General features: G+C 47.9%; 1 protein-coding gene across 1 annotated transcript in view; it reads left to right on the forward strand.

Annotated features, from left to right (window-relative positions):
• The window catches only part of FRMPD3 (FERM and PDZ domain containing 3), a 71,479-nt gene that overhangs the window by 32,503 nt on the left and 16,190 nt on the right, over nucleotides 1-22,786 (forward strand). The window contains exons 8-12 of the mRNA XM_005902507.2: nucleotides 3,472-3,608; nucleotides 3,910-4,036; nucleotides 6,206-6,295; nucleotides 8,334-8,513; nucleotides 19,243-19,387. Of these exons, the coding sequence (XP_005902569.2) occupies nucleotides 3,472-3,608; nucleotides 3,910-4,036; nucleotides 6,206-6,295; nucleotides 8,334-8,513; nucleotides 19,243-19,387 (679 nt within the window). The remainder of the gene's footprint in view (nucleotides 1-3,471; nucleotides 3,609-3,909; nucleotides 4,037-6,205; nucleotides 6,296-8,333; nucleotides 8,514-19,242; nucleotides 19,388-22,786) is intronic.

Genomic DNA, 22,786 nt, shown 5'->3' on the forward strand with positions numbered 1-22,786 from the left:
GGGCATTTATCCTGTTCCTTTATCTGCTGGGTATTCCTCTGTCTCTTCATCTTGTTTAAATTGCTGAGTTTGGGAGTCCTTTCTGTATTCTGGCAGTTTGTGGAGTTCTCTTTATTGTGGCGTTTCCTCGCTGTGTGTGGGTATGTAGAGGTGGCTTGTCAAGGTTTCCTGGTTAGGGAAGCTTGTGTCGGTGTTCTGGTGGGTGGAGCTGTATTTCTTCTCTTTGTTCAGTCGCGCTATGGGGGAGGAGGGAGGGATGCTGCAAACAAATGACACTGGCGTGCGCTCGCAGTGCCTCAGCCACACTGGGTCTGCCCCCGCTCATGGCGCGTGTAGCCTCCCTGCCCACACTGCTCAGGCTCTAGGTTGTTCCGCCGGGAACAATCCGAGGCTGGCCCTGGGTTGCATGCACCTCCCAGGTCCAAGCCGCTCAGGTTCAGGCACTCAGGTAGTCCTCAGAGGCGCAGACTCAGTTGGGGCTGCGTTTTGTGCTCTTCCCAGGTCCGAGCAGCTCAGGTGATGAGGTGTTTGGCGGCGCCAATGCTGCAACTTATCGCCTCCCGCCACTTGGTTATCTGGGTGTAAAACCGGCACACCTTCTCAGGCAGATGTTAACCGTCCAGACCCCAATAAGTTTTAGTTAGCAAAAGCCAGTTTTATAGATAATGTCTCTCTGGGGCTGTGATTGCCCCCTTCCGGCTCTGGCTGCCTGTCACCCGGAGGAAGGTTTGCAGCCGGCTACCTCTGTTTAGTCCTTTGTTCCGTCGTGGGCTGGCGGTGTCTTAGGTTAGGGCTGGCTTTTTCGCATGGTAGATATCCCACAGTCTGGTTTGCTAGCCCAAATTATTTCGCTCAGATAGTGCTCAGGTATTCAGGCCAGATTCTTACTCTCAGCGATGCAGCCCGCGCTGCGCCTCCCTGCCCAACCCCGCTTGCTAATGGCGGATGCAGGCGTCTGCGCTGCTTCTCCGCTGGAGGAGTTACCGTAGGGCTGCAATCTCACGAGTTTTAATTGTTTATTTATTTTTCTCCCTGTTATGTTGTCCTCTGTGCTTCCAAAGCTCGGCACGCATTTGGCAGTGAGAAAGTTTCCTGGTGTTTGGAAACTTCTCTCTTTTTAAGACTCCCTTCTCGGGACGGAACTCCGTCCCTCCCTCTTTGTCTCTTTTATTGTCTTTAATATTTTTCCTACCTCCTTTCGAGGAGTTGGGTTTGCTTTTCTGGGTGCCTGATGTCCTCTGCCGGCATTCAGAAGTTGTTTTAATGGAATTTACTCGACGTTTAAATGCTCTTTTGATGAATTTGTGGGGAGAAAGTGTTTTCCCCATCCTACTCCTCCGCCATCTTGGCTTTCCCCCAGACCATTTATTAAAAAGAGCATCCTTTCTTCCCATTAGTTGCCTTTGTGCTTATGTGAAAAATCAGTTGTCTGTATATGTGTGGGTCATTTCTGAAGTCTCTATTCTATTCTGTTGAGCTGCTTGTCGATCTTTATGCCACCATCACACTTTTTTGATTACTAAGGCTTTTTATTGATTATTATTATTTTTATTGATTACTGAAGCTTTTTAACAAGTCTTAAAATCAGGTAGTGTTTGTCCTCCAAATTTATTCTTTTTCAAAACTGTTTTGGCCATTCTAGGACCTTTGCATTTGTGTGTGAATTTTAGAATTAGATGGTTAGTTTCTATCCCAAACCTGCTGTGCTTCTGATCGAGATTGTGTTGAATCTATACATTGGTTTGAATCTTCCAACCCATGAAGACAGTATATTTCTATATTTCTTAAGGTCTTCCGTAATTTTTCTCAACAGTTTTTTGTACTTTTCAGTGTTAGGTCTTTCACATGTTTTGACAGATTGTCCTTAATAATTTCATGTTTTTGATGCTATTAGAAATGGTTTTGATTTTCAATTTTAGGTTCTGATGGTCGCAAACATGTAGAAATATGGCTGGTTTTGTATATTGATTATGTTGATACTGAAATATTGATTATATCCTGCAACCTTGTTAACTCATTATTTCTAGTAGATTTTTTTGTTGATTCTGTTGGATTTTCTACATAGATGATCATTGATGAAGCATTCCTTTTACACTCTCTCCTCTGCTGTAGTGATACCACTGTGGCTCTCTAGTCTCTCAGCTTATTCTGGTTCCACCTCAACACAATGGGCAACTGGTCTAACCTAGGCTGATCCTTGATAGCTGGGATTCTGACCTTCAGGGTCTGAGGGTTTTCTTACCTTTGGCCATTAATTCCAGGAGATCCTTTTTAGGATAGCATAGGGAAGATCATGGCATCTGGTCCCATCACTTCATGGGAAACAGATGGGGAAACAGTGGAAACAGTGTCAGACTTTATTTTTGGGGGCTCCAAAATCACTGTACATGGTGATTGCAGCCATGAAATTAAAAGATGCTTACTCCTTGGAAGGAAAGTTATGACCAACCTAGATAGCATATTAAAAAGCAGAGACATTACTTTGCCAACAAAGGTCCGTCTAGTCAAGGCTATGGTTTTTCCAGTGGTCATGTATGGATGTAAGAGTTGGACTGTGAAGAAGGCTGAGCACTGAAGAATTGATGCTTTTGAACTGTGGTGTTGGGAAGACTCTTGAGAGTCCCTTGGACTGCAAGGAGATCCAACCAGTCCATTCTAAAGGAGATCAGTCCTGGGATTTCTTTGGAAGGAATGATGCTAAAGCTGAAACTCCAGTACTTTGGCCACCTCATGCGAAGAGTTGACTCATTGGAAAAGATTCTGATGTTGGGAGGGATTGGGGGCAGGAGGAGAAGGGGACGACAGAGGATGAGATGGCTGGATGGCATCACCGACTCGATGGACATGAGTTTGGGTGAACTCCGGGAGTTGGTGATGGACAGGGAGGCCTGGCGTACTGTGATTCATGGGGTCGCAAAGAGTTGGACACAATTGAGCGACTGAACTGAACTGAGGGAAGACTGACTCACTATTGCTTTTGATCTTCAGACACCAAGGAAAAGAATATCTGCCCCATGCCTGCCATCCGTCTCTCACTGTGGGCTTCTGGGCCAGAGCCCTATAGAGAATCCCTCCCAGTGTCTCTCTTATTTTGTTCTTATCTAAGCTGGTAGAGGAGCCTCAGATGGCTGGGGGTGAACAGTGGTGAGTATAGGCCCCAGAGAAAAGGCAGAAAGGTCTCTTGGAACAGGAGGAAAGAAGGGGAGTATTGCCATGTCTCACTTCTGTAGTGCCCTAGACATCCTACCTGTTTGTGCCTTGCCATCGTGTGTACCTGGCACTGAGAAGGGGGCAGTCAACTATCTGCTGAATGAAGCAAATAGTATCTCTTCCCCAAGGGCAGAACCTTCCTCTTCCCTTTGATCTGGGATTCTTAGTGACACCAGGATTCTCTTCTGGGATGTAAGGGAGTCCGTGGTGCAGTGGCTGAAAGATCTCTAACTGATGGGTTTGGACTGCCCTCTCTCACAGAGTCGGAATGATGTCATCCGAGAACGCTTTGGAATGGACCCCAAGCCGGAGATGCTTTTGGGCCTTGCTGCCCTCCACATCTATATCACTGTCTCAGCTACTCGACCTAGTCAGAAGATCTCGCTCAAGAATGTGGAGTGAGTTGTGCCAGGGCCCTTCAGGAGGGGGGCACATAGCCACACAGGGAGAAGGTACAGTGGTTGAGCTGTGCTATGCTTTTGAGGACCATGGGCCTGGGATGGGAGTGAGAACTGGACTTCCTCAAACCCCCTAGACCAAGATGCCCTTGAGCTCCAGCTCCTACTTGCCTGCCTCCTGCCCGCCCCCTAGTCTCCATTCCTCCACCTCTGTCTCCAATTTCACTCCGTTTCTGTCTTGCCATCTTCCTTTCCTGTCTCACTTTGTCCCTCTAATTTCCTACTTTTCTTCTGCTTTTAGGAAGGAGTGGGGCCTGGAACCCTTTCTTCCCCCCTCCCTCCTACAGGGCATCAAAGAGAAGACCCTCCGGAAATCTCTCTCTCAGCAGCTGAAGGCACACCAAACACATCCTTCCAGTGGCACCAAGGTATCCAGAGTCAGCCCCGGGGCCCCCTGCTGGGGCACTAGTGGCATTGGGGGACTCCTGCTTGGTTTCCCAGCAAGTCTGGTCTTCTGGGGACTCTCCCCGCTGTTTTTGACCTGGATACACATCCAGCTTGACCAGATATGGAGGATGACTGTGGAGATTTTTCCCCAAGCCTGAGCCTCCCCCAGAGACAGCTCAGTGGCAAGTTACTGGGAGAGCCCAGGATCCTCAAAGCAAAGGGACCAAGATGCAGGCAGAAAAAATTCTTGGGTTGTTTCACCGATTTAGTCATTGCTGATGAAGCACCTGTTGTGTGGACAAGCCCCGAACCCTGAATAGACACATTTCCCACGGAAATGACTACTCTGTCCTCCATTAGCTTTCTAGTTCATCAGTCCTGGTACAGGGAGATAAAAGCCCAACCCCATGGGACAAGGTCTGACCTGGATAACAGGACTCCAGATCACTGCTGGTCACTCCAGGTCACGTTGAGGGCTCAGGTCACTGCTGTACTTTCCTTCCCTTTCTGGGGTGCCCTCTGAGGGACTCCCACTCCCTGCCTCCCCAGCCCTGCAGGCCCTTCTCTGACTTGTAAGGCTCAATCCACTTGCCTCCTAAGAGGCGGTGGTGAGAGGCCCCAGAATCCACATGCAGATGGAGACACAAGACACAGTTGCCCTCTTATATCACACCCATTCCAGATTCCCTGCATTCCCAACTAGCTTCTCTTTTAAGATGCAAATTTCCCCGGAGAGTTAAGCCATTCCTACCTTGCTGTGCATATTTAATCAGATTGTTTTCTTCCCAGTGGAGAGTTTCAGGGCTCCTAACCGTCTCCTCAGCAAACATCATTTGTGAGCGCCACCACCCCCCCCCCCCCGCCGCACCCCCGCCCAGCACTTGGGCGAGAGACATGAAGATGAAGAAAGCCGAGTCTCTGCCCTGAGTCAAGCATAGGCTGGTGGGAAAACCAGAGGCAGTCACAACAGTGCAATCCAACTCATGCAGGTTCCCTGGAAGCTTAGAGGAGGAACAGCCAGCCCATCCTGAAGGAGATGGAAAAAGCCAGGAACTGGTGCATTTGATGCCAGTTGTTCAGTCTCAGTCGTGTCCGACTCTGAGACCCCATGGACTGCAGCATGCCAGGCCTCCCTGTCCTCACTATCTCCTAGAGTTGGCTCAAACTCATGTGCATTGAGTTGGTGATGCCATCTAATGCCAGAGATGGGTCTTAAAGTACAGATAGGAGTTTGTCTAGACGAGTTGCAGGGAGGAACATCCCCAGGCAGAGAAATCTGACATAAACCAGTAGAGAGGGTTCAAGAAACCTTCCTGGGTAGGGTGCAGACAAGAGAAGAGGCCAGAGAGGTTGGCAGGAACCTGTTCATGGAGGGCCTCATGTGCTGTGGAAAGGGATTATCCTTCATCCTGTAAGCAGCACACAGCCATCAAAGGGTTTAATTGGGCAGCTGATGTGATTTAAGTTTTAGGCTGCTCCCTCTCACTGAAGATGTGAAGGGAAATGAGTGTTGGTACTGAAGGTAACATGGCTGACAGATGCAAATGGCAGACCTTGAGGCAATGACCATGGAGCTAGAGAAGAGGGATGGTAGGGTGGAGAGGGAGTTAAGAGGTAGAATCAAGATGATTTGGTGACATGAGAGGCCGAGGGAAGAGTCCAGTGTGACTCGCAGGTTTCTGGCCTGAATGCCCAGGGAATGCCTGGACCACGGTTGGAAATTTTTCTGCCAGAGGAAGAGCAGGGTGGGGACTTAGGAGTGCTCAGGATAAAGGTATCGAGTTGGGGATGGCCAGCACCTAGTGGTCGTCAGGGATCTCAGGAGAGAGGTATAGATGTCATGGGGTGTTGAAGTTGGGGAAATGCATTGAGATTAACCCAGGAAAAAAATGAGTAAGCTGAATTCTTCAGGAATGAGGACCTGGAGGTAGCAGGAGGGTTTAGGAAGGCGGGTGGGATGCTAAAGTCTGGCAAGAGCTGTCCAAACTGGAACCTTCCTGTGATTTTTTCCCAAAGGTCCCACAGTGGGGCTTGCTGGCTGGTCTGACTACTGCCTATCCAAAGCTGTTGACCCTCCTTCCTGAAAACATGGGTTTGCTTTTCCTCTGCACCTCAAGTTTCTCACACTTCTGGGTGGGTTGTTTCCACAGGGCTCTGCAATTCAGGCCAAACTCCAGTATCTTCGAATTCTGAATGAACTTCCAACGTTCACGGGCGTTTTGTTCAACACTGTGGGCCTGGTAAGTGAGGCCAGTGAGGGGGTGGGAGCTCTTTAGGGGCACTTGTCCTTGGGTGGGGGGACAGAAGGGACTCCATTAGATCTTTTGGGTGGCATTCCCTATCAGTGAATATTTCTAAAAGACTTCCCTCCCCTTCCTCCTTCTCCCCATTGGGTCCTGTGGTGTTCTGGTCCCACCTCTGGTAAAATGGTTAAAGTAGGAGGCAAAAATTAATAAATAAATAAAGTAAAATGTAAAAACTTTCGGGAATTCCCTGGCAGTCCAGTGGTTAGAACATGGTGCTGTTGCTGCCAAGGCCCTGGGTTCGATCCCTGGTTGGGGAACTAAGATCCCACAGGCCATGTGGTGCAGCCCAAAAATAAAATGTAAAGTAGGAGACAATATTTGTTTTCAGCATCCCTCCAGGCTCTTTTGTGCCTCCTATTCTCAATTTCAGGGGTCAGCAAACTTTTTTTGTAAAGGGCCAGATAAGTGAATTGCATAGGCTTGGCAGGCAGGCCACAAGGGTCCCTGTCGCAACCACTCAGCCCTGCCATTGTAGCACAAGAGTGGCCATCAACAGTGCATAAACAAATGGGCCTGGCTCTGTTCCAATATCTCTTTGTTTACGGATGCTGAAATGTGAATTTCATGTGATTTTTATGTGTCACAAAATATGGTTCTTTGGAATTGTTTCCACGCATTTAAGAATGTACAAAACCATTCTCAGTTTGTGGGTTGGACAAAAACTGGCAGAGGACTGGATTGGCCTGTGGGCCAGAATTTGCCAACCCCTGCCCTATTTCATTGTTCTTACCCATATTCCCTCAGTCCCCCAGCCTGGATGCCCCTTGCACCAGCCCCCACCCAGGGCCTTCAGTATAGCAATGCTCGCCTGAGGTAGGGCATAAGTGGTCCCCCTAAGACTGTGCCCCGGGCTAGTTTACCCTAGTGTGCTTCTGTGAAAGGAAATTCAAATCATTTGCTTACTGGATCCAGGTGTTAGTCATGCTCTGGGGAACACACTGTCATGCTCGTGGGGCACACTGATGGAAAGCCACTTATCAAAGTGTCTAGAACAGATGGAAGAGGTTCCTTGGGGTGATGCTAATGCCAGGGAATGGGCTGGCAGAGGACTCAGGCTTGATGGCACCAAGGAGCCTGTCAGGACCACTTAAGGGAATCTAGTCCATCAGGCACAGAGGTGACCATTTACGTACTGAGATTTGAGGATCCTGGGAAGTCCACTGCTGAAATTCTTATAGATCATTCCTCTGGGGTAAGACTACTGTGGTCCCTATTACGTGTGTGTGTGCACTTAGTCGTGTCCGACTCTTTGCGACCCAATAGACTGTAGCCCACCAGTCTCCTCTGTCCATGGGATTTCCCAGGCAAGAATAATGGAGTGGGTAGCCATTCCCTTCTCCAGGGGATCTTCCTGACCCACGGATCGAACCCATATCTCCTGCATTGCAGGGGATTCTTTACTGTTGAGTCAACTGGGGAAGCCCATAGTGCCTATTCAAGACAGCAAATAGCTTCTTAGGGAGGGAGATCCCCCTCCAGGCTACTTTGTCAGTTTAGCTTTTAGCACGAGGTGAGAAGTGCAAGCTGTTGGTGGGGGAGGGTAAAGACCAAACACCGGATGCCACCTGTTCAGACAGAGCACCAAGGGAGACTTGAGTGGCCCAAGGCAACCAATGGAAAAATCTCTGGGGTTTAGTAGGACAAGGGTACTTCAAAGGCACCAAAACAGACCTCACCTATTTGATGATTTTGCTAGAACTAGCCCTGTTGCTGCCCACTTCACTCTCCCTGCTACTGAGGCTAATGTGTCCATTTAGACCGATGATCCAGGGCCCTGTCCTGGGAACAGGGGCATCCCAGACCATTTTCCCTTCGAGGTTGTCTTCTTGCCCTGACCCTGAGCTCCAGATATTTCCAGATCTCCCAACAGAACCAGTCCAATGCCTGTTTTGTCTTTCCGCCTTCCACCTCCTCTTCCCCACTTCCTTTGCCCTTCTTTCTGTGAATGCTGTGCACCACGCTGGGGCCCCAGGATGAGAAGCAGTCAGCCACCACCCTCCTGGTGGGACCCCGACACGGCATCAGCCATGTTATTGACCTCAAAACCAACCTCACCACTGTGCTGTCCGAGTTCAGCAAGATCAGCAAGATCCAGCTGTTCCGGGAGAACCAGGGCGTGGCCCGGGTGGAGACCAGCATCATGGATGCCAAGGTAAGTCCAGCCTCGAGGGGTTCCTTCCCAGGAACAGGCCTGGGGAAGAGAGGAAGAAGTAAACTTGACAAATAGTTTTAGCCCATGAGGTGAGGTTCAGTGATTCTGAAGTGGTTCAGATCCTGGGCCTTTGGGGGCTTATCTTTCTTCCTCTTTTCAACCCTCTGGGACATGCTATCTTGACCTCATTTTTTTTTAACCACCTTTGCAATTTAAAACAATTTTTGATTTATTTATTTATCAGCTGTACTGGATCTTCATTGCTGCACAGGCTTTTCTGCATGGGCTTTTCTCTAGTTGCAATGAGTGGGGGCTACTCTTCGTTTCGGTGCATGGGCTTCTCGTTGCCCCTCATTGTGGAACATGGGCTCTAGGGCACAGTAGTTGCAGCTTCTGGACTCAAGAGTACAGGCTCAGTTGTGGGATCTTCCAAGACCAGAGATTCAACCGGAGTCTCCTGCATTGGCAGGCAGGTTCTTTACCACTGAGCCACCAGGGAGGCCCTTGACCCCCTATTAAGGTCAGCCCATGCTAGGGAAGGCTAGAAAGTGTCTGATCTACCCGTGAGAGGTTTTTAGCAATGGGCACAGAGATTGGGGAACTTGGAATTACCCCTAGGCCATCTCTTCCCAATCCTTCTCATGTCACAGCACACATAGAACTTGATATTCATGTGGGGCATTGGGGTAAATGGACCAGCCCCTGGGACTCTGGCCTCCCCAGCCCCGCCGCCGCCCCCGGCTTCCCCCAAGGCTGAAGGGATGTGTGCACACCATTTGGGTGCCATAGGTGCACACACTTGGATTCATCGAGGAGGGGAGTGTCTGAGTGTGTGGACAGAACCAAGGGGTCCTGGGGGGACAGGGAGCAGGCAGAGCCTCGTCCCCATTTCACCTTCCAGAGTCAAGTTCTTCTAGGATCTTACAACCTTTCCCATAGATCAGCTCCTTCAGACTGGCAAGCAGCTGTCGCCTGTACAGAATCTGGCAGCCGTGATCAGCCGCCCCCTCTATGGCTCTCCTGTTTGAATACCCAGTGACCAGTGTGGATGGGGGGCAGGCCTGCCTGCCAGCTGGTGGAAGCTGTTAGAGGAGGTGCAAGTTTCCTTTCTTAATCTTAAAGGATTTCCCAGGGGGAGATATTGTTAGCAGATTAAGAGGTGGAATGTTTGCTGTTTCTAAAAGAGCAAATTATTTATTTTTGTCTTTGTGAAACCCAGGAAGCTTTAATATATTAATTTTTTCCACCTGTGATTCATAGGCTTTCCATTGGTTTAGGAACCTTCCTGGAGCCAGTATTTAATTGGCTTGTGGCCACTTCCTCAACCAATGATTGCTGGCCTCCTCAGATGTTGTTGGGTGAAAAGCAAAACAGACAGGGAAGTAGGGGAGGAAAGACAAGACATACAGGGAAGATATGACTTCCTGAGAAATTAAAAGGGTTTAAAACTGAGAAACGGGTTTCCAGCTGAGTCTCCTGTTTGGAGAGTGATTCTCAACATTGGCTACACAACAGAATTTCCTTTAGAGTTTTGTTTTTTTTTTTAAATACAGATGACTGAACCCTGTTCCCAGAGTTTGTGATTTAATTGGTCAGGCTGCAGCCCGAGCATCAGGATTTCTTTCTTTTTCAGTTCCCTGGTGATTCGGTAGTACAGTCAAGTTTGAGAACCACTGACCTCTGCATCTGTGGTTCTGGGAGGAACCAGCCCCAGCAGAGTTGCTGGGTGTTGCCTGAGTGAGGAACCCTCCTCTCATTTCTAGGAGTGATCTGGCCACAGTTGTGGGCATGAATGCCACCCAGGAGGGGTCACACTCTTATTGGGGAGACTCACAAAGGCACATGACCTGCCTTAATCATACCACATCAGAACATGTATGGACCTCTGGAATCAGACGGACCAGGTTCAAATCTCAGCTCTGCCACTTCCTAGCTGTGTGGCCTTGAGAACGTGTCTTAACCTCTCTGAACACTGATTTCTTCAACTGCAAAATGGAGTGCCTGTCTCCAAAGGTCGTCATTCAGGATTAAATGAGAAAATGAGGTAAAATGTCTTAGGACACTGTCTGACACAGAGTAAGTACTCAACAAATGCAACCTATTATTTTTGCCAATGCAAAACAGCACTGAGGAAAAGTTCATATGAAGTCAATTTTGTGGTTAAGTGTGGTGTGGAACCATTGGAGAAGGCAATGGCAACCCACTCCAGTGTTCTTGCCTGGAGAATCTCAGGGATGGGGGAGCCTGGTGGGCTGCCGTCTATGGGGTCACACAGAGTCGGACATGACTGAAGTGACTTAGCAGCAGCAGCAGCAGCAGTGGTGTGGAACCTGGAACAAAAGAAGAGGAAGGGGTTAATCAGAACTTGCTTCCCACAGGAGAGTGTTTGAAGCTGGATCTTGAAGTGATAGGCATGGATTAGCAAGGAGAAGTGGGATGTGTTCACAGACAGAGAGCAAGCACGGAAATAAGTAAGCCATATGTGCGGGTCGATAAGCATAGTTGCTTGGCTGGAGAGGAGAATAATGAGAAAAGAGATTGGAGAGAGATTGGGGGTGGGCAGAACGAGCTGGTGAAAAGTTTCAAAGGCCAGTCCGAGGAATTGAGATTCAATGTGTTAGAATACTAGGAATCCACTGTAGGCCCTTGAAGAGAGGAATGACAGGCCAAAAGCTGACTGGGACCAGTGTACCAGATGGATGTTTGCAAGGCTAATGTGAAGCCAGGGAGGCAGAGAGGGGAAAGTAGTGCAAGTACAAGGGTGAAGTGACCAGGGCAGGGTCTGAACTGGAGGAATAGCTGTGATAATGGACAAGAGTGAGGGTGAAACATAGAATTACTACTAGTTTGCTTGCATATCCCCATACACATTCCTCTCTTCCACACACAATGCAGAGGTCTTATACCTAACCCTTGCTGCCTGCTGCCTGTATCCTGAATGCACTGAAGCACAGTGCCGTGCAGACGGCTCACAGACGGTCCACACTGTGGCTGGGTGAGGTGGTGAGACACTACATCGCAGGGTAAACAGGACATCTTGTTGGTGCATGGAGGTGGGTATGAGAAGGTTATGCTTTGCTGAGTGAAAAGCAGCAAATCATTAGGTAGATGATACAACCATCAAGTGGTAGATAGATCAGATTGGCTCTACTTAAAGGTGCTGATAAAATGCATATGAGAAACCACGGGAGAATTCTAATTTATATTAAAATGTTTCTATTTTGTCAAAAGGTTTATCATGTGTGGTAAGCAGAATCATACACCTCCCCTAAAATTCCCATGCCCTAAGCCCAAGATCCTGTGAATACACTATGTTATATGGCAAGGGGAATTGTGGTTGTAGATGGAATTAAGATTGCTAGTCAGCTGACTTTAAAATAAATAGATTAGCCTGGATTATCCAGGTGGGCCCAGTGTCAACATAAGGGTCCTTGTAAGTGGAAGAGGGAGACAGAAGAGAAGGTCAGAGTGGTGTGATGTGAGAAGGAATCAGCCCAACCTTGCTGGCCTTGAAGATGGAAGAAGGGACCATAAAACAAGGAATGTGGACAGCCTCTAGAAGCCAGAAAAGGCAAGGAAACCTGTTCTCCTCTAAAGCCTCCAGAAGGGATGCAGGCCTGCCTACCCTTGATTTTAGCCTATGAGACTTGTGTCAAACTTCTGATATCCAGAACTGTAAGAGAACACACATGTACTGTTTAAATCACTAAGTTTAATTTGTTACAGAAGCAACAGGAAACTAAGATTCCTTCAAATAGGAAGCTCTCATTCACTCCGTTAAAGTGTCATTTCTTTGATAAATGTTTCATCTGCAACCCAACTTCTGTTAACATAAAATCTGATGCATCTGTGTTCAGAGATGTCTGACATGAGCATCTCTATTTACAAGTCAGTGCCCTATGAAATGGACAGGGAAGTGTCCCTTTCTTGGGTAAACTGGCAGAATTGGTGATATACTGGTAGGAGGAAAAGAGGAAGGGTGGGGACAAAATGATCCAGGTTTCATTAGGCAGTCATTTACTGTGAATTTACTGTTGCTTGGAAGGACACTAAACCCAATGGGAGATACAAAGATGAAAAAAAAAAATGGCTCCTAGCCCTCAAGAAGCTTACTGTCTTGTAGGAGAGAAAGAAGTACACCCTTATATGCATACCAAAGAAGGTACCTTAGAAGAGGTAGCAAGATCATGTTAGAGTATGTGCATGCATGCTCAGTCACATCCAACTTTTTGTGACCCCATGGACTGTAGCCCACCAGGCTCCTCTGTCCATGGGATTTCCCAGGCAAGAACACTGGGGTGGGTTACCATTTCCTCCTCGATGCAGAGACTGAAACTGTGTCTCTTGAGTCTCCTGCATTGGCTGCCAGGTTCTTAACATGGGAAGACCATGTTAGAATACAGAGGAGTGTGAAATTAATTCTGGCTGGGGGATTAAGGAAGCTTCCAGCAGGCACTTTATATTAGCAGGATCTGTGGTTACCAAGCAGTGCCTCTTCCATATATGTGCACAAGGAGGAGGATTTGGGAAGACAGTCTGGGAAGCTCTGCACTGGAGGGTGACTTCCTGGGCTCAGTAGGAGTCTCTCTGTAGGGCCAGTGTCGTGCTGGACCCAACTCACACAGGCACATAAGACCTGATTGGGCATATGTATCTCTCCCAACTCTGCATTCAGTGAGGTCATATTGATAACTGGAAAGCAGCCATGGTGGGAGTATGTATGCCAGGGAAGTTAGCAAACGCTACAAATCAGAACTTTGGAGAACTGGTTGTTAAATGTTTACCAGCACACCACTGCATGAGGTACACTGAGGAAAGACTCTTTGAACTTCCTGAACAAGGAACATGAAGTTACAAACCAGAATTGGCCATTTCCCCCTAGATGTGCTATTCTGGTTTGGGAATATTCTGGAAGGGCCTTAATAACTGAGACTGTTCACTTAAGGCAGTCAGCTCTGACTGCACATTTGATTCACGTATGGAGATTTAAAAACCACTGGCTGCCCAGGCCCTTCTTTTCGAACCATTTAAAAACCAGAATTTCTGGGGATGAGGTCAGGAGTAGATAAGTTTTTAAAGCTTCCCAGGTGATTCTAATGTGCATCTGGCCTGAGAACCACTGCCTTAAAGTGATATTCTGCCTTGCCCCCGAATTGGCCGACTATTACAATTAGCCTTTCCTGGTGCTGTGGAGGCAAGAATGCAAAGGCACCAGTCCCCTGGGACTCAAGGACAACCATCTTGTTCCTTACTCCTCCAGGCCTCTAAATTTCCATTTTTTCCTGTTTTCAGGGATGCTAGTGTGAGCTGAGGCTCCCCCAAGGCCAGTCCCCTCCCTAGCTGGCATCCCCAAGTGCTGGGTGCCTTCAAACTCCCAGGGCACCCCAGGAAGGTGGTGCTAGAGCATGTCAGATGAATCCCTGCTGTACCTTCTCAGGGCTGGCCATGCCTCCAACTCCATTCTCCTCTTTTCCATTTGAAGATGGCTTGGGCCTATTTAAGGGCTTCCCCAGTGGCTCACACAGTGAAGAATCCACCTGCAATGTCAGAGACCTGGGTTCAATCCCTGGGTCAGGAAGATTCCCTGGAGAAGGGAATGGTAGCCCACGCCAGTATTCTTACCTGGAGAATCCCATGGACAGAGGAGCCTGGTAGGCTACATCCATGGGGTTGCAAAGAGCTGGACGCGACTGTCACTTTCACTTTTTCACTGGGCCTATTTAGTTACAGTTTTCACTCAGTTTACTTGCTCTGAGTGAGGTAAACATGAGGTAGTCTGCAAATATCTTTCTCCAGGAGACAGCAGTCTGGGACTGAGATGGCTCTGGGCCATTACCATACCCCATTACCACGGAAACCCGTAAGGGGGAGAAAGAAATCATCACGCTAAAGTCCCAAAGGATCTCTTGTGGCCCAGTGTGTCTCCTGTTCTCATGTTTGAGCCTTATTGCTCTAGTGGTTTCTGTCAGGACAAGCATTACATTAGGCGTCATGATCATTAAAATCCTATTTAAAATAAAATGTTGTTTTTGAAGGTTTCTAAGAAAACCTATCCAATCTCTCTGCTTGCCTGCCTCTGATTAGATTTTTTTTTTTTTTACCCCTGATGGCAAAAACTGCCTCTGTTCCTTTCATGAGCTACATTTGGCCCCTGCTGGAGCCGATTGGGTTGTATGGCGATGCAGATGAGAGGATGCTGATGTGCTTTGCTGAGCCAACTCAGGCTATGTTTGGCCCTCTCTGGGCATAAGATTTTGTTTCATACTGTTTTATTACTGACATTGGGCCATAGTGGGGGTAGGAGAGAAGAGGGGACATTGAAGGCAGACAGTTCAGTCAATCAGCCAGTTAGGCACTCAGCCTCTGATCTATCCATTGGCCAGCTAGCCAGCTAACCAGTCAAGATGTCAGGCTGTTAGGCATTCTGCCTGCCCTGCAGCCAGCTCATCAGCCAGTGTATCAGTGAGTCAGACTGCTTGCAGCCAGCTAGTCTGTCATCAGTCTGTCCATCAGTCAGTCAGCCTGTGCTTTGGTCCAGTGGTCTCTCGTTCTATTTGTCAGTCAATGCCATTTCCACAAAGAACCTCTCTCCAGCTTCTGAACCCAAAGTAGTCACCCATGCACACATTCACACCCACCCACCCACCAGTCCAGTACATTCTATGTTCTGATCGGTCTCTCTACTTTCCCTTCATATTGGGTGGCACTAGTTGTAAAGAACCACTTGCCAAGGCAGGATACAGAGAGACAAGGGTTTAATCCCTGGCTCAGGAAGATCCCCTGGGGAAGGGAATGGCAACCCACTCCAGTATTCTTGCCTGGGGAATCCCATGCATAGAGGAGCCTGGCAGGCTACAGTCCATGGGGTCGGAAAGAGTCAGACACGACTGAAGTAACTTAGCATGCACACACACTTTCCCTTCGTAGTGCTTATCACACCTTGTAATCATATTCCTTTGTATGATTACTTCATTTATTTTTTGGCTGCACTGAGAGGCTTGTGGGATCTTAGTTCCCCAACCAGGTATTGAACTGAGACCACCACAGTGAAAGTGCTGAGTCCTAGTCACTGAGGAAGTTCCCTTCGTTTATATCTTATTTCCTGATGGATTATAAGCTCCATGAGGGCAGGACCTACGTTGGCCCCACTCTAGGATGAACGGCTGCATCTCTCAGGGGGTCATGTGGTCCTTGAGCCATTTAGCCAGTGTGTAGTGGCTTGCTAGGTGGACAGGGCATGGGAGCATTTCAGCCAGAGGGAACAGCATAGGTTAAGGTATGAGAGGGCAAAGACACAAGGCCTGTCTAGCACCTTGTAAATGATGTGGTGTTGCTGTAGCATATGGTGAAGGACAGTGATGAGAGGAGTCAGAGTTAGTGGAAGATGTGCTTGGAGCTGTAGGTTGGGTCACGAGAGGCTTTGTGTGATGTTGGAAGGCAGTAGATTTTAGGTGATGAGATATTAAAGATTTTAAGTGAGAGTTGTGTTTTAGACAGATGCTCAGGCCGCAGGATGGAGGTGAAGTGAGTAGAGACTGGAAGCAAAGAGGCTGGGACTTCCCTGGTAGTCCAGTAGTTAGGACTCTGTGCTTCTACTACAGGGGCATGGGTTTGCTCCCTGGTCAGGAACTGAGGTCCCATATGCTGTGCAGCATGGCCAGAAAAAAAAAAAAAAAAAAAAAGGCAGGCCAATCAGGAGGCTATCAAAGGTCCTCAGGTTAAGTGTATCCTCACCTTTTCTTAATCATGAAAATATCACAATTTGTATGGCCCACTGGAATAAACAGATGAGGCAGTTTTGGCCAGAGGCTGAGGGGCTCAGGATCTCAGCACACTTGTGACCCATTTACATGTACCTTGAGAAGATTTGGTCTTAGAGGAAGATTATGAGGGTCCAGAATGAAGCAATGGCCATGATGTGTGTGAATGCTCCAGAGGCCAGCCTAGCTTGTAGTAATGGCAAGAGGCCTTAGTAATGGCAGTAGCAGCTATCTACACCCACTCTATGTATCCTTCTGCTGTTGGTGGCGGGGGTGACGCAGAAAGGAAGGGGATCTTATTCTCCCCCTGCCTCACCACCCCATCCCATTCCCCTCTGCCTCTGCTTTGTTGTACACAAAGTTGACCATTCTGTGGTGATTGAGAAGCATGTGTTAACTGGAGGTACAAACATCTCCTCTACCCCTTCCAAACAATGATTCAAAGGTAGTGTCTCATCCCTGGTCCCTTTATCACTGGAGAATAGAGTATTGCTCTTCTGGGTAAAGATGGTTCCTTTTTGTTTTTTTCCTGATGGTGTTGAATGAGTTCCACAGGAACATCACTAACTCACTGTCTGTGGGGCAGAATCCAAAATGTCTTACTGTGGCGTGCAGTATAATTAGATGAACAATAACTATTAAACAACTTAAGATAGGATTCGATCCAGCACAAGACTGTGTGATATAGACCCAGCACGGTACAAGCTCTGAGATAGGAAAAGAGTTCAAGAGGGGAATGGACTAGAAATAGTGACTTTGGGATCCCTAGCTCAAAAATGAAAGTTGATGCCTGAGGACTGAGCCTGAGACAAGAAGAGACCCAGAGAGAGAGAGACAAATGTAGTCAGAGCTTATAGAACTAGAGCACAGTGTCATCTCTCGGAAACAGAAGTCCAGAGAAGAATTTCCAAAGGACTATGAGATCACTGTTGACAAATGAAACAAGCTGAGAGGTGTGAATGTGAATACAGACTATTGTATTTAGTTGGAAAGTAGCTTTACTCATAGATTAGGTGGCAAACTATGAAGCAAACCTGACCCAGCAGCACTTGTTTCTAGAAATAGTTTTTGGAGAAGACCACCACACCCATTTGTTTAGCCTACAGATTATCTATGGCTTTTTTCACATTACAATAGCAGAGCTATAACACAGCCTGTGTGGCCTACCAGGCCTAAAATATTTACTATCTAGCCCTTTGCAGAAAAAGTTTGCCAATCCCTGGTCTATATGAACTGAAAATATTCAATGCAAGCTATGTTTCAGGATCCTGAGAGATAGCAAAAAAACTGACTGCTGCAACTTTAGCTAAAAGCTGAGCTGGTTTGGATTCAGAATTGTTCCCAAGGTGAGGGTCCAGCCAAACAGGGCTCGTCAAGTTGGTGACCAAGTTCCATCAAGTGTTTGTGATGTGCCTTTTTACTGCTACTGCCCTGAAAGTAGAAGTGTTAGTCGCTCATTTGTGTCCAACTCTGTGACCCCATGGACTGTAGCCGACCAGGCTCCTCTGTCCGTGGGGTTTCTCCAGGCAACAATACTAGAATAGGTAGCCACTCCTTTCTGCAAGGGATCTTCCTGACCCAGGGATCGAACCCAGGTCTCCTGAATTGCAGGCAGATTCTTTACTGTCTGAGCTATCAAGAAATCCCCTAGTAGGGTCCTAATCACCCCTCACCTGTACTGTTGCAGTAGCTTCTTCACTAGTCAGAGGAGGCTCATTCCCTCCTCTTAATTCCTTTTGCTCTTAATGCTTGGTCCAGAAACACTCAAAAGACAAGATGATGCATGACCCCATGGCTTCCTCTTTAGCTAGTCTTCAGTGGTCTTTACCTGGAGGCCACTTCCCTATGGCAGGGAAAATACTCTCATGGCTGGCTTCAGTCTGACCCAAATTTATTTTCAAGCCACACTTGAAGAATACAGATATTGGGAAGGTTTCTGGAAAAGGTGTAGGTGTTTTTTGGGGTTGGGGGTTTTTTTTGTGTTTTTTTGTGTGTGTGTTTTTTTTTTTTTTTTTGGTATATCATTGCCAGGTCTTTGAAGTAGTCAGCTAGCTAACCCCAAGATTAATTTGACTGATTTAGGGTCAGGAACAGAAATCAACAGAGTATGCTAGTATTTTCCAGTGTGGGTTAAATAAAACAACCCCCTCCCCCAAAAAAAAGCAGCCCTGCTACTATGAGATGTTCTATAAAAATAGATTTTTTTGATCAAATAATTGGAAAAAGTTGCAGTATTAAAGCCCTCCTCTTGCAGTTTCACAGCGCACATTAAAGGATCTGAGAATTCCCATAAGTATAATTGTGTGCATAGCTTTGTTTAACTCATTGTTTCACATACATATTTGACCAAGAAACTCTTTTAAGTGGCACCGATTAACACTGTGAGGGCACTTAGGGAAATAGAGGGAAATGCGGGGCCAGCATGCAGGTCTGAGCAGGACTACAGACCAGAAAGACTTTGTGGCCCAGAAGACACAGGGAGGACGGGATTGCTCAGAGTGTCCATGTCCGGGGAGCTCTTCTGGGTATCATAGCAGGTTATAGAGTTGAGTAAGAGATAGTTCATGCATTTGAGGAACTTCCTGTCAAGGATCTTCCCCAACCTAGCCTAGACTCCCAGGTTTAGCCTTGTTCTCTCAGCAGGCTTGCCCATCTGCCGAGCCTCAGTAAACCCAAACAGCCACACAGCAGTCATGTGATGTTATATAATTTTAGTCTGTTTCAGTAAAAGTGGTTCATTAAATGTGTAATTAAAGGTTGATTTAGTTTTGATACCTGGGGAAGAGTTGACTATAAATAAATTCTCAAATCAGAAGAAATTATCTGTCAGCCTAGGTGCCTTAATGTGGGATTCAGAAAGGATGTTCTCATAACTATACAAGTCATCTTGTCTTTGCTGTTGTTCTCCTGGACATGTACCTGTTCCCCTCCCTCCTGCCTCCTCACGTTTTCTCCTGTCTCTCCCCCAGCCTCTGGTGCTGTTGATGGAGTGGCCCGAAGCCACCAACTTTGCCTGCCTGATTGCGGGGTACTGCCGCCTCCTGCTGGATTCCAAGAAGATGGTCTTCTCCAGGCCCGCCAGCCAGCCTCTACCACCTCCAATGATCAAGGCAGGTAGGGCTCAGCCTGAGTTTTCAGTGTCTCAGAGGCCCTTTGGACCCTGCAGACATGGAGGAAGGCTCACCCCTTTCTTCCAGCTCCTGGTTTACCAGGAGTCCCTGATACACCATTGCGTCTCCCCTGGCCCAAGCCAGTGGAAAAGACAGCTGGCCTTCATATGGGCCTGTCCCACAAAGGATGCCGGTGACAATACTTTGTGTCTGAGTTGGTCAACAAGCATAACATAAAAATAGCAAATGAGCAATGCATAGAACCAATTGGAGAATCACATGGGATCTAAGGCAAAGCTTTAGAGGTACAGTGATCTAGGAGAGATGCACAGATGTCCTGGCGCAGTTGAAAATGAAGCTAAAACCTTTCTTTTGTTCATCAGAGTGGGCACTGACGGAGCTGCCTGGAGTAAGAGGCCATGGAAGGCGGGGGTAGGAAGGGCTATGCAAGCCCAGCAAGAGGCTCAGAGATAGGAGGGAATGATCACTAGGATCAGATAGAGTCAAGGGCTGCCCCCCAACAGAAGGCTTCCCAGTGAGGCAACTCAGTGTATCACCCAGAGCTGTGCTGGTGATGTGACACATAGGGGCCTTAGGACAGATCAGCCCAGTCCAGATACTGCTGTCCTGAACCACAGTAGGAGGAGAGGGAGGAGACCCAAAGAACAGACATTCCATGTATTACACCCGAGGCTTGCCTTGTCCCAGCACCCAAACATCGTGGGCAGAAGTTGAGACTGACTGCCCAGGAGTCGCCTTCCTCACATGCTGATGACTCCATCCGCTTGCCTTGCCGCTTGTCTCTTCTCTTTAAGGCTGTCTTGGTTTGCAGTATGGTTACCTGTGATGTAGAGTGAGGAGTAGAAACACACTTTCAGGGGATGAACCAGCAGCCTGTGGGCTGTGTACACTCACACCCACCCTCTCACTTCATGATCTCTTCACGAACGTGGTGACAAGCCTGTGTTTACATCTCATCGCATTGTTCACAGGAATTATTATTATTTTATTTGGCTGTGCCAGGTTTTAGCTGCAGCATGTGGGATATTCCATCTTTGTGTGGCATGCAGGATCTTTTTTTTTTTTTTTTAAAGTTGTGGCATGTGAAATCTTAGTTATGGCATGTGAGATCTAGTCCCCTGACCAGGGATCAAACCCAGGCTCCCTTTCATTGGGAGCTCGGAGTCTTAGCCACTGGACCACTGGGGAAGCCCCTGACCAAAGGAATTAGAAGGCAATCCACCAAACACAGATGTAGGAAAGGATCAGTGGCCTTAAGGCACATGAAGGAGGTTCTACGTAGAGAAGCATAGGAAGTGACTTAGAATAGAAGGAGCCAAGGGGCTGAGCTGCCATCTGCACTATCAAACCTCTGATGGTCAAAGGATGCCAAGGCCAGCGTTAACCTTGTCAGTGTCACCTGTGGTCTTCCTCTCTGTCATCACATCCAGTGATACCTCTTACTGAACAGCACCAAGAGGGAGACATGGAAAAGGAAAGCCAGAAAGAAAAGCCTGGAACCCAGCTGAGGACCAGGTGTGGAAATGACAGTTGTTTAAAGGGATCCACTTTCACAAGACCCTGGGAGTGACTCTGCCAGTCCCACCCGGCCTGACAAAGTGTTTCTGTCATCCCACCCTAGCCAATGCTGTCCTTAAATACTCTCCTTGCTGTGGGGACAATGGCACCAAGTAAGCAGCACAGTCTTCTGTGTCCTGGCAGTTCCATTGAGCACATTGTATGTTGCAACCCTGCTGCTATTCCAAAGGCAAATCCATTTCTCATGGAGGTGTTGCAGCCTGGAAAGAGGTTTCCAAAAAACTGGATGTGGGTTTTGGTCCTTCCCGATTCCTGAGAGCCCCCTTGGGCCTGCAGAGTGATGGGGGCTCAGGCTGTCTCTACCATAGGGCCTCACTTGTCCATGTGGGAACCACACAGACCACAGTGGTGTCCCTGCTGTTTGCAGTGCTTCACCTCCCCAAGGCCTTGAGTCCACAGCAGGGCCTAGTTGTGTGGCCTTTGGGACTGTCAGATGCTGGGTTCAACAACAGCCACCCAGTGTTCTCAGCCAGTGGCACAGGGCAAGCCTCCCGGCTCTGCCTGTCAGGGGCTGGTGTGCACTTCTTCTCCCTTGGCCCCAAGGACAGGCTAGAAAGACAGCAATGGGTACCACTGAGGAGCCCTCTGCCCAGATTACAGTGAGGGGCCATCAGTCCCTGGTACAAAGCTGAGATGGCTTTCCTCTGTTGGCCCGCACTTTCATTTCAGAACACAAGGCCCAGTGCTGTGTTACTTAGCCAAGGCCTATAGGGAAAAGGAATCCTGCCAACTTCAGTTGGGCTTTACCTTCAGGAACGAAAGCTCCAGACCACTCAGGGCCTGGTATCCCTGGCCTGCTCTCTATTCTTGTCCCTCGGCAGTTACTGGCTGCCAGCTAGCTCGACTCAGTTCTCAGCTGGCTGGGCCAAAAGGATGCTGTTAAACCCACAAGTAGAAAAGAGAAAGCACCTCCTCTCCTCTGAGACTGAATGAAAAAGGAAAATGGGGATGTGGGAAGGAAGGGATTACCTCTTGGGTTTTATCAGTAGTTTCCCCACAGGAGGTATTTCATTTATTCACTCAACAACTCTTTCTCTAGTATTCACTATGTGCCAGGCAGTGCGGATAGAGCCAGGAGTAACAGACATGGTCTTTGTCCTCGCCAAGCTTACAGTCCAGCGGGGGAATACGGACAGATGATGAAATGGATAATGTCAGTGCAGTAAGTGCCTTTGCATTTATTTAGGGGAAATTCAGCTGACACAACAGAACAATACCTGGGCTTGAGAAAGACTCAGACAAATGCCTGTTCTCCAGCTGTGGGAAATCCAGAGGCAGCTACCTTCTCTCTCCAGCCTTGAATTCCCTTGTATCCTGGGGAAATCCATGAAAATAAGGTTTGGGGGCCCCAACTGGGATGACAGTTGGAGGAACTCACTCTACGTTTTCTCTCACGGTTATAAGGCAGTTTGGTCTAGTGAATCAAGTATTATGCTTAATGGCTACTACATAGCCCATGCATGGCTTACTGATTTTCATGAAGTTAAAACTCCATGACATGCACAGAGTGCTAAAGCTGGATTGAACATAACAGGCTTTTTTAATGATGAGTCAGAAAGAACATGAACTTATTCCAAAGCCTCTAGGTCATTATTATAACCAGTAATGATTACTGGACTGTAGAATATAGCAAGGCCAAGTAATAGGAGGCTAGCTAAGTCAACATCCTGCTGTATGTGTGTGTGTGTGTATGTGTGTGAGATATACTTGAGCATATATAGGTAAAGAACCCGCCTGCCAATGCAGGAGACGCAAGAGATGCGGGTTTGATCCCTGGGCCAGGAAGATCCCCTGGAGGAGGAAA

This window comes from Bos mutus, chromosome X (assembly GCF_027580195.1).
Source record: "Bos mutus isolate GX-2022 chromosome X, NWIPB_WYAK_1.1, whole genome shotgun sequence".
Taxonomy (NCBI): Eukaryota; Metazoa; Chordata; class Mammalia; order Artiodactyla; family Bovidae; genus Bos; species Bos mutus.